The 12422-nt window shown below is 43.6% G+C and overlaps 1 protein-coding gene across 2 annotated transcripts; it reads right to left on the bottom strand.

Moving 5' to 3' along the window:
• Nucleotides 1–1650: 1650 nt before the first annotated feature.
• CYP2R1 (cytochrome P450 family 2 subfamily R member 1) lies at nucleotides 1651–12139 on the bottom strand. Of its 2 annotated transcripts, none has more exons than XM_075187600.1 (5): nucleotides 11853–12139; nucleotides 6965–7106; nucleotides 5626–6258; nucleotides 4225–4554; nucleotides 1651–3362 (listed from the first exon to the last, which is right to left on the bottom strand). In XM_075187600.1, the coding sequence occupies exons 1-5, from the start codon at nucleotides 12069–12071 to the stop codon at nucleotides 3187–3189; spliced, it is 1500 nt and encodes a 499-aa protein (XP_075043701.1). In that variant the 5' UTR covers nucleotides 12072–12139; the 3' UTR covers nucleotides 1651–3186. The 2 variants fall into 2 exon arrangements, with proteins under 2 accessions (XP_075043701.1, XP_075043702.1); XM_075187601.1 differs by having other exon boundaries at nucleotides 11870–11957.
• Between the last annotated feature and the right edge of the window lie 283 nt (nucleotides 12140–12422).

Here is a 12422-nt window from a genome sequence, read left to right as displayed (position 1 = left end):
CTGAAGCGTCACTTTTCATGACTGACAAATATCAAATTTTTGTGAGGTCAAAGTGGATCTTTGTGAAAGAGTTTGAAACTTTTCTTTATATTTAAATGTAAGATTTGGACGTGTGGGACATAACATATGAAAGAATAAAGAGTGATGTCGATATCATAATATAAATACTGGGAAAGGTCTGTAGAATAACAGGTTATATAGGAAGAGGGGGGTTATATTACCCCTATATTGGGGTCCGGTAAGACCTCACCCTCTGTACAGATCTGGGTGACCTATCTCCAATAAGGCATTAATAAAATTGAACAAAAATGAGAATAGCTGTAAACAGTGCAGGGGCTGCTTAACACAGTCAGAGAATATCCAGAACAAGGGGGGACACACTGACTATGTATCCAAGGAATCATCTTCCAGTAATTTTGGGGGGACTCGTATAGTAAAAGAATCCAAGAATGCTTGGAACAAACAAGTTTTCTTTATGTATTATGATACCAAGTTCCACATCGAGAATCCTATAATCACCCATCAGTTGGTCCACAGTATATTCCTATCTTTAAAGAGACCACACTAGTCTTTAGTTTAGCGGGTACATGAAGGATCGCTCACAGAAAGGAGGGGATCACATCCAGTCTGGCAAAAAGCTTTTTGCTTCTCAGTATACAATATCCTGTACCTCTGACCCTACTGGAGATCCTGCCTGTGACCCTGCTTTACTACGCTTACAACTACGACTGAGATGTCATGGATGCCGAGTGTGGGCTGCGGCACTAACAAGTGCCAATATACGTATGTATGTATATTTTCAGTGTCTAATTGTCGTCATATTTTTGTAAGGGAGAACATTGTCCTTTAATTTGTTACAGGGACCCATTAAATGAAATTACTTTGAGATCTCTGGTTATAAGAGTGCAGAGCTTAAATATAAAGGAGACAGCCGCTTCCTAGTGACCTGGTAGTTAAATCGCTGTCTTGCGTTGTTTCCTGGTGCTCCGTAATCTGGGACAGTCGCTGGCTTTACTCAGAGATAACCCGACTCTTCATGATCGTTTCTCCCGCACTCGGCAGATATGGCCGCTGGCTCAGTGGGCACATAGACCGTTGTTATTGGATAAGTTACTGCAGCCCAGTTGTCCGATGGGAATGAGAGACTCCACTGACTAGTGATGGACAACAAATGTTTGTTTCCTAAAGGGGAAGGGTCATTAACATAAATTATAATGATCCTGTATAAAATGAATTACATGAATCCCAGCGTAAGTGGGACCTGTGTTATAAATCACCATGTTCTTCATCAGTGCAGATAGAAAGTAATAATAATACTAATAATCCGGTGTCTTTCTCTGGCTGTTGTCACACAAGAGCTTTGTGTATTTGTGGATTTATTCTTTAGATCTCTGCGTCCATTTATCTGCAAATAATGATGTAAGATTAGCAGACGTCACTGGTTGTGTGTAAACAGCAGTGAGTGGGGTGAAGTACAAGTGTAACAGTCACCTGTGAGATATAGACCAGTATTAACGGTTATACAACAAGGTAAACAGACCATGTGCCCAGGAGATAAATAAATGATAAGAAATGTAACACCCCCTCCCACAATAACATTACAATACTTTGTATTTCTTGAGAATGTAATTATAAAGAGGGGAAAACACATTTGGAGTAGAAAATAGTTATTTTATTGTACAAAAAGGTAACTGTAAAATAGTAACTGTAGATAGAAAGATACAATCCTGTAGTGATTTATATAACATAATATAGACATAAAAATGTACAATACAGGGATCTGGAAGTTATCACATAAGAAATGTTTATTATTTTCCTTTTTTAAGCTGTTGTGGGACAGACTATAGATGTCCTCATCTGGCCTTTATGGGGTATAAACCAGCTGGAAGGGTCTCCTAGTACTGTAGGAGGTACCGTGGGTGTCTGACAACGAGGGGACTATAGGGAAGGTCTTCAATCTGCCACCAGCACAGACAGATCCCCCACATCCTGCCCTGCGGCAAGGACTAGGAATTATCAGAGGCGTCACCTAACCCATCTCATCCGGGATCTATCTCTGCGATCCTCCAGTGATAGAAGACAAATATTCTTATAGCAATTCATTAAGCCCAGGTGATCTCTGTAAATATCTCCCGGATGAAATGTGTTGGAACGACACATTACCGAGGCATGAGACACTTTGTGCCTCGATGATATCACTGGTTCCTAGTGAACTTCTGGGCTCCATTCTCATGAATATCAGCCCAGAGAATGACTGCACCATACTCCCAGCAATAGGGTCAGGCCGCAGGTTACCGTCCTACGTGTCTAACACAGACATACAATCTATGCTGCCCATTTTTATTACTAAAAACCTCGGACGCCAAATTATCCTCATCTGTCAGATTTAGGATAATGTCCGAGATATCCTACAATTCTCTCTCTCTCAAGCTTTGAATTCTGTTGCTATGTAAGTTGGATAATAAATCCTCACAAGCTGATGTTATAATGCAGCGTGAAGCCTGGATGACCCTAAACTATGGAGATATGTATATTTTATAACACTAAATATATACATAAAATAAATAGCTACGTGGAGCATTGCCATTCTACAGCTGGTGGAGGAACGGTACAAGACAGGGCTGGATGTGAAAAATAAAGTCTCCTACAGCAGAAACTGCAAAGCGCAGAGAGACCCATCCCTATCGGGGGGGGGGAGTTTGTATGTTCTCCGTTTCCTCCCACACTCCAAACACATACTGGAGCAGGGACTGATGGGAGTGACAAATATTCTCTGTACAGCGCTGCGGAATTGGCAGCGCTATATAAATGATGATGATTAAGAGAGAATAAATGGAGCCAGCGCCTTCTGGTCAATTAATAACGTTGTCACATTTGTAGTATTCCAAGATACTTTTACTATAATCTTTATCTTCGAGCCCAAAAATAAAGCCATAGATCATACAACCCCATATAAACAAATCTACCCATAAGACACCGGGAAAACCGGCGTTGTAAAGCGACTGAGCAGAGGGCAGCAAATGTGGAATTCTGACGGCAGAATCTCTACAGGAAACAGCATTTCATTTTCATGTTACGTTGACTGAGCGGATCGTCTGCTGCACGTTGCTGGACAGGAAATCGCAGCCCATCTTCCATCATCCGTAGTTAGATCGTAAGCTCCGAATATGTCACTTCTTGGAGCATCTAGCGTCTCTCAGCACAGATGGGGTACGGATAAGGCTGCAGCGCCATACCGAGTTTCGGCTTCAGATTGGGCACAAACCCTTGCGGGAAATGCAGGTGGAATCTCTGCAGCAGTGCTGTGAAGAACAGGAAAAGCTCCATCCTGGCGAGCTGCTCCCCCAGACAGTGTCTTCTCCCTGCCGTACAAGAGACAAAGCTAAAGTGACTGACAGTCTGGTAACAACGCGAGGTCAGCACTACCCGGGCTGATAATACAGTCGCTGGGAGAAGTAGAAAGTCATTAATACCATCCTATTTTTATAATATATGTCATGGCTCAGCTAGAATATCCCCCTGGACACAGGGATTTTATAGAAAAGAGAAAAAAGATTACAGTTTATAAAAGAGTGGAGCCTCTTAGTAATGCTTATTGTAGTATTTCAAATATTTTCACAATATAGGAACTGGAAACCATTGAACCAATTAATGACCGGGGTACTTGGTAGTTTTACAACAAGACCAATTTTAGCACAGTCGTCAGGGGCAGGCTAAACAATCAATAATATATCTTAAACGGTTTTCTACTATTTATTTAAATACCATGTGCAGTTTAGAGGAAGTTTTATAATAATAAAAAAAAAAAAAGGAAATTTAGTTTGAAAAACCAAAACTACATTTAGGAAGGAAGACACTGGGAAGATTAGTCCTTCAGAGACCTTCCCCTAATTGTCACTGGAGCCCTCACCATTACAAATACACAGAAGCTCAGCAGTGACCAGGCCTGCGCCAGGGTGTCAGTCACCTGACTGTATGGCCAATGCAGCCGTCCAATCAGACACCTTATTCACTGCGACACAGACCAGCTCCAATGAGGGGAGAATACTGCGCTCCCGAATTCTGTGCATCGGTAATGGTGAAAAACACAGATCTTTAGAATATCCGAGATTCGAAAAGTTCACTTCAAGTTACAGGAACATCGTCTAACTCTTGTAACCCCACGTAAATGGGTCACTGCTACTATCAGCGGGAAGAGGTGATGGTCACTAGTGAAGTCCTCACCTAATGAAAAGGGAACAAAAGCCTCTTTCTTGATAAACTGTCCGTTGCTGTCCAGAAACCTCTCCGGATAAAAGATTTCGGGATCACTCCAGTATTTCTCATCGAAGTGCACAGAGTACAGATTGGTGATGACCGTGGTGCCTTCTGGGATAGAATACCCGCGCACGACAGTGTCCCTGGAAGTGGCGTGGAATATCCCCAAGGGGGCGATGTTGCAGTACCTCAGGACTTCGTGCAGGACGGCCTCAGTATACGGCATGCTGGACCGGTCTTCAAAAACTGGGATCCTATTTGGTCCGACCACTGAGTCAATTTCTTTCTGAATGTGACCTAATACACAGACAAGCAAAGCAATAAAGGCTTAGAGAGGACTCGTCCCACACACGCACGTCTACAGCCCGTCGGCAAGGCGTCTGAGCATATACCAACCCTTGGCTGTACAGCACACTATTCTGGCCGGTCGGTAAGCATGGCTATCCTTACACACAAGTCTCCAGATAGATTAGACAGAACAAAGCACTGCTACACTTCATCATTTCCAGGATCTCACAGTAATAACTGATCATATGTGGTGGGAGTGAGGAGGAATTAAATGCTTACACAGTAAAAACATTTAAAACTTAAGTTACCAGTGTTTAAATGGCCTACAAAATATGAACCAGTAACAAGAGACAGACACAAAAATTGTCTTTAGAAAGGAATTACTGTGGCGTTAAGAATTAGACAACGGACAATACTGTTCTGGGAGATAATAGTGGTTAGCACTTCTGCCTTACAGCACTGGGGTCATGAGTTCAATTCCCGACCATGGGCTTATCTGTGTGGAGTTTGTATGTTCTCCCTGTGTTTGCGTGGGTTTCCTCCCACACTCCAAAAACATACTGGTAGGTTAATTAGCTGCTAACAAAATTGACCCTGGGGTGTGGGTGTGTGTGTTAGGGAATTTAGACTGTAAGCTCTAATGGGGCAGGGACTGATGTGAGTGAGTTCTCTGTACAGCGCTGCGGAATTAGTGGTGCTATATAAAGAACTGATGATGATGGAGTTAAACAGAGTGAACAGTAAACCAGTATACCGAAGGTTATTCATGCAATGACCAATTTGTAAAAATAACATTTTACTTAAATCATTCTATTTATAGAAGAAGAAAAAAGTAATTTTTTTTTTTTTTTTAAGAATCAGTGTTGAAATACACTTATTCTTTTCTTGAAAACACTTTGGGCAAAAGTGGTCACTATAGTAACATGTCTGATGTCCGTCAGAGCACATATGTAAGAATCTGTACGTAGATCAGTCAGGAAATACAGATTGTCAGCTAACACTTTTTCCTAAGGTCCAGACAATTATCATACCATGTAACGAGACACCTGTAATTACTACTCAGTACTTTCTAATGCTCACCTTGTATATTGGGGTACAGGGCCATGAACAGAATCGCCCACCTCAGAACATTGGTCGTGGTCTCTGTGCCCGCGATTATGAGCTCCCCGACTGAGAAGATGAGGTTCTCCGTGGAGTACGTGCTCTCCGGCTCAGCCGCATTCCTTTCCATCTCGTCCAGATACGCATCGATGAAATGGCGCGGTGACTGCGGCTTGCGGTTCTCCGAGAAGCGCTCGATGATCTGAAGGAGAAAGTCGTAGACCTCTGCCGCGTTTCTAAATAGTTGCTGGTGCTTCCCGAAAGGCAGAATGCCGATGAGTGGAAACGCGTTGTACAGGAAGACCCAGGAGCTTGTCGCCAATTCTATGTTCTCACTGAAGATTTCGATCATATGCAGGAACTCGTTGTCATCATACCGGAAGCGTTCCCCAAATAAGATCAGGTTGGAGACATTGGAAACCGCAATGGTAATGAGATGTTTAGGATCGAACGCTTTCCCCTTGTAAGTATCCACCACATCTATGAAAAACAAGGATTCTTCCGAGATTTTGCTCTCAAAAGACTTCTGACCATAACCAAAGTTACGGAAACAGCTCACGGCCAGCTTACGGTGCTCCGTCCAACAACGACCATACTTTGCATTGAGAAGACCTGAGAAGAGGAAGATAGAATGATGTCCCCCCTTTTACTCAAACATTGCTCCCTTTGTATCAGAAGATTAAATCCAATTCAAATAATACAAAAAATAAACGCACAAAGGACACGCTAAGCATCATGTCTGATGGGATCTATGAAGTATCCGATGCCGCTCACAGACCTGGTATGAACATTCTGTGCTGAATTCAGCAGCTCAAGATCTTATTTTCACTTTTTGTCTTTAAAATGTAACGTTTAGGATGCAGATTCCTCATATACATTCGGTTATTAAGCTCATCTACACAGAGCTCGTGAGACATCAACTTTCTCAAACTCTAGGTTTACACTAGTTACATGCGTCTGTATGGTCAATATTTCATTAGACAATGTCAATATAAGTGCAGACCCTTCTCAATGCTGAGTCGTAGCAAACAGACTCTTGTGTGGGTTACACTTTGTGGTTCTTGCACTGTGCAAATCTGCAACTAGGTTTGTGAATAAGAAAACAAGACTGTAGATCCAATCGAGCGATTATTGAGGTGTCTTCTGAAGGCTTTCACATGTAACTGGCAGATATGCTGGTCTCTACACAGTATGTGTATGGCCGATATAATACAGTATCAATGGGCAAGGGAATGGTCTGCACCAGCTGAGTAACGGATAATAGAATAGACAGAGGGTAAATCTTTTCTGCACAGAATAATAACCCGTTAGAACCTACCTCCCATTTTAGTCAGCTTACGAAACAACGGGAGCGACGGGCGATCGGCAAAGATGTCGCTCTGGCGCACCATGCACTCTTTCACCGCATCGTAGCCATTCAGGACCACCGTGGAGATCCCCCCGAGGTCCAGGCTGAATATCTGAGAAGGCAGAAAGATGGCAGCGCCGTTAGGTGGACTTACTAATCATGATCTATAATCAAGTTTTGTCATCACATTTAATGAGAGTGAAGACATACAGGTGTTGCCATGTGGGTCCTCTATGCAGGTTAACATGTTCCCTAAAGGAGCTACAGTCACTCAGGAATATCAGAGCGCTCAGCCAACTGAGGAGCTGCGCCGATCGCTGGCATAAGGCTTTATGGGTCTTCCTGCTCTAGCGGTCGGCCATGTTGTGCTGGTCAGCCCGGGAACCATTCTCCCTAGAAAGGACTACACAAGGATAACGGATAGGGCTGTAGAGGGGGTTAATGTAATTTATGCTCCCTTTAGAGCTTGTGCGGATATTTTGGGCTCATCATAGCAGTTCAGCTAGACTGCTCAGGGGGGCGCTCACCACAGGATGCCCTACCTTGTTACCCGAGAACTGAGGAGAGGCTCAGGGGCAGCTCCTCCAATAAACTGCCACCAATCCAGGGCAAGTGTTTAATCTAAGGACTTCCCTAGTGAAGCCACATCATTGTGGGAACCAGGCTGGGCATAAAATAAGGCATCACCCCAGAAGCTCTTGTGTGTGGACAGCTGTAACTAGAGGTTACGATTCCTGTTGGGCTGATCGGGGGATTGTGCGTGCTACTCTGACCGTGTAAGCTTCCGTGGACCTTGTTACCTTGTGTACCTGAAAAAGCAGGATGACATTGGACTTAGTCCCTACCTCACTGGTAGTGGAGTGAAGTGAATCCTTTTAGATAGGTTTGGAGCAGTGTCCCAGTGGTATATATTCATTTACAGTTATATAATCCTGTGTGTTCATGGTTAAAATAGGGGGACTTATTGTCGCACCTAATTGCCAAGGTGATGTTATACCCACATAGGGGTACAACAGGTTCCAGGTTGACATATAGGGCTGTTTTCAGGCAAACCTGTTAGCTGGAACTGCAAACAAGCTAAACATTACCCTGGTATTCTAACACTATATAATATATAGATTACAAAATACCAACCCTGGAGACTGGTCTCTCTGTACATAGCGTGTACAGTACCGCGTACATATACCAGAATATACACTGAATATCTCCATGAACACACTGCACAAACAGCTGACATTTCATCACGATCCCTAACCTGGACCTTGTCCTCTGGATTCAGGGAACTGAAAGCGATTTGTACACTAATGCCGGCACATTTATTTAGACGTTTCCTAAATGTGCTCAGTTTACAGAGGATGAAGACATCATTAAGAAACGGTGCCAGTCACACAACCATTTAATTCTCACAATGTGATCATTATTTGATGAGATCCTACAATCATCACACACAAGATCTTAATTAAGAATATCTTTTATGAAATATGAACCAGTATTAAGCTATGTTTTGTGCATGCTCAACATATAAAGTTTAAGAAGTAGGGAGTTCTGTGTGTACTAGAGATCTGATGAAAAGATGGGATCGCTGTGTGCATGAGCCCCTATACACAGCCGGCAGGATAAGTTGATTTATTCTGTGTGCTTGAGGTAAAATTATCTAAATATAAATGAAAAAAAAAAAAAGTAACGTGCCATGATACTTCCCATAGTTAGAAGAACTAGCTTATTACATTGTGGGGTGAATCTCTCGGTTACTTGGGTATACGGCCACTGCACACTGGTACAGTACTCAACAAGCTACACCAAGCAGTGTCTTAGGAGAAAATCACAAACGTTTAAATAAATGGTGCGAAAGAGTTATTTGGGCGTTTACGCGACGTTCCACCGATCTCGCCATGTCCATTATAAAGTGGATCCGCTAAGCAAGGAGCAGGTTGATTTTCCAGCGGCAGTTACTAGGACTCTGCACCTTGAAATGATTTGGACAGACAGGTAGACACACTAAGATACATAAAGAAGCACTGCAGGTCTGCATCTTATGGTTCCTAAATGAAGGTGCATCAAATCTAGGATCCAGCAGGATCCTCTAAGAAGCCTGGGCAGATTTACTTCCATTGACGTCTATAGAAATGAGTCACAGGAAATACCTTTTACTTATACGCATTGGATCCCTGTGTCCTGCGGTTTGGCGACTCAAACTTTATGTAACAAAAGGCAATTGTGCTACAAATCCACCATTGGCCACATTGTATCTATACTATATTAAAACTTCCAGGATGTAAAATGTCTGTACAATAAAATTAAATGTTAACCTCAGAAAAAAAGATGAAACTTCTTATCTTGGTAAATATAACCATCCCTAGATATAAGACACTGCTTGGTGTAGCTTACTTTAAGGCTTAAATAAACTGCAGAAGAAAGGTGACACCAGGACGGACCCAATAACTGTATACTTGTGTGTTAGGAGGTTTCTGGAACAGAAACCTCCTATGTGCCCCATTATACAGATGAGACCTGATCTCCAGGACATCAAAGGAGGCTGAAAATGTGGAGATAAAGGCTACGCTCCCCCCTGCTCCACTTTAAATGTGCCCTCTCCCCCCTTAATCTCACAGAAATAATACCACCAGGCAAAACAAAATTTATTTTATGCAAGACGGAGCAAATCTAGATGCCATGTGCCTAACTAGTACTTAACAAGGAACAGACCGGACGGTGCAAACTATAAAACAGTTATCACACAACACTAAGCTTTCAATAGGTACGTGATAAAATGTGACCTTACAGTATTTATCTCAGTGACAATGAATTAACAAGGCTCATTACGGAGTAAATTATAAGCCCCCTGTATAGAGAGAGGACGAGGCTCCAATAACACATGTGGGAATACGGACTAATGAGACTGCAGATAACTAGGACAGGTTCCCTGATGGATCCTGTAATCTCAGCAAAGCAGAATATTATTACAAATGTTCACATTAAGAAGTCCTGACCCCAGCACAGTCGCCGTTCATCTAAGATATAAGAAAGAAGTTGCACATGAACAGAAAACTTCTCCTCTAGGGACAGAGAAGGCCGTAACTTACATTTATATTCTACCTCATTGTATAGAAAGAAACACACTGGTGTGGATATGTTGTATATAAGATTACTGACTGGTAAGAGGTACTTATATTCCATCTGGAAACAATAGGACAGTAACTGCAACAATGTAAATGGTTGTAAAGGGACCACATTGAGGAAAACATCTTATAAGAAAATAGCAGCAGCAGGTAACATGGATTTATGAGGAAGGGAGGACATATGTCAGATTATGGCAGTGTGTGTAGTATACTCAGAGAAGACACTTTATGGAGAGAATAAAGACATTATAAACAGATAAGGCCATGGTTGGTAATCAAACTCATGACCCCAGTGCTGTGAGGTAGATGTGCTAACCACTAGGCCACTATGCTGCCCTGTATGAGACAGATCAGACTCCCCCCCCCCCATACTATGTATATGACAGATCAGACCCCCCCCCCATACTATGTATATGACAGATCAGACCCCCCCCATACTATGTATATGACAGATCAGACCCCCCCATACTATGTATATGACAGACCCGACCCCCCCCCCATACTATGTATATGACAGACCCGACCCCCCCCCCATACTATGTATATGACAGACCCCCCCATACTATGTATATGACAGACCCCCCCATACTATGTATATGACAGACCCCCCCATACTATGTATATGACAGACCCCCCCATACTATGTATATGACAGACCCCCCCCCATACTATGTATATGACAGACCCCCCCCATACTATGTATAAGGCAGATCAGACCCCCCCCATACTATGTATAAGGCAGATCAGACCCCCCTCATACTATGTATATGACAGATCAGACCCCCCCATACTATGTATATGACAGACCCCCCCCATACTATGTATATGACAGATCAGACCCCCCCCATACTATGTATATGACAGACCCCCCCATACTATGTATATGACAGATCAGACCCCCCCATACTATGTATATGACAGACCCCCCCCATACTATGTATATGACAGACCCCCCCCATACTATGTATATGACAGATCAGACCCCCCCCATACTATGTATATGACAGACCCCCCCATACTATGTATATGACAGACCCCCCCATACTATGTATATGACAGATCAGACCCCCCCCATACTATGTATATGACAGACCCCCCCATACTATGTATATGACAGATCAGACCCCCCCCATACTATGTATATGACAGATCAGACCCCCCCCATACTATGTATATGACAGACCCCCCCATACTATGTATATGACAGACCCCCCCCATACTATGTATATGACAGACCCCCCCCCATACTATATATAAGGCAGATCAGACCCCCCCATACTATGTATATGACAGACCCCCCCATACTATGTATATGACAGACCCCCCCCATACTATGTATATGACAGACCCCCCCCCCATACTATGTATATGACAGATCAGACCCCCCCCATACTATGTATATGACAGACCCCCCCATACTATGTATATGACAGATCAGACCCCCCCATACTATGTATATGACAGACCCCCCCATACTATGTATATGACAGATCAGACCCCCCCATACTATGTATATGACAGATCAGACCCCCCCATACTATGTATATGACAGACCCCCCCATACTATGTATATGACAGATCAGACCCCCCCATACTATGTATATGACAGATCAGACCCCCCCCATACTATGTATATGACAGACCCCCCCCCCATACTATGTATATGACAGATCAGACCCCCCCCCCTCTATGTATATGACAGACCCCCCCCCCCCATACTATATATAAGGCAGATATACCTGTCCATGGACCTTACTTTGCTTCCTCATGTAGACATGGGGGTCTGAGGCCAGGGCCAGGATGTTACCGATGAGGGGCAGCCCGGGGGGGCCGGGGGGGAAGCCCCGGGGTCTCCTCTGCTTCAGGATGTGTCTGACGGTGAGGACAGTGACCAGCAGCACGGAGACAGCGGCCAGTAGCAGCCATAGCTGGGCCCAGGAGCTCACAGCCCGCTCCATGTCACCCCGGAGATACCCCAACTGCCCTGTGAGGGGGCAACTACCGCGTGATGTAACACCCCGCCCCCGACACGGCATTGGTCAGAGTGCAGCCCTCGCTCCTCCTGATTGGTGGATGACCGGAATGTCTGACGGGAGGGTGAGAGCGGGGAGGTGACGTCATAACCCCGCCCCTCAGTCTGTAATCTATAGAATACATTATATACAGTGATATACAGGACAGATATATATATATACAGGACAGATAGATATATATATATACAGTGATATACAGGACAGATATATATACAGTGATATACAGTATGTACTGCCCTGCTGTTATATATAATACAGTATGTACTGCTCCCCTGT

The sequence above is a fragment of the Mixophyes fleayi genome, chromosome 10, assembly GCF_038048845.1.
Source record: "Mixophyes fleayi isolate aMixFle1 chromosome 10, aMixFle1.hap1, whole genome shotgun sequence".
Classification (NCBI taxonomy): Eukaryota; Metazoa; Chordata; class Amphibia; order Anura; family Limnodynastidae; genus Mixophyes; species Mixophyes fleayi.
This window is presented reverse-complemented; position numbering and strand designations above follow the sequence as displayed.

Coding starts and splice junctions, on each gene's coding strand:
- CYP2R1 (XM_075187600.1), bottom strand. CDS start 12,071: ATGGAGCGGGCTGTGAGCTCCTGGGCCCAGCTATGGCTGCTACTGGCC. Junction 7,107..11,852: donor AAAGTAAGGTCCATGGACAG/GTATATCTGCCT, acceptor CTGCCTTCTCAG/ATATTCAGCCTGGACCTCGG. Junction 4,555..5,625: donor CCTGTACCCCAATATACAAG/GTGAGCATTAGA, acceptor TCTGTGTATTAG/GTCACATTCAGAAAGAAATT.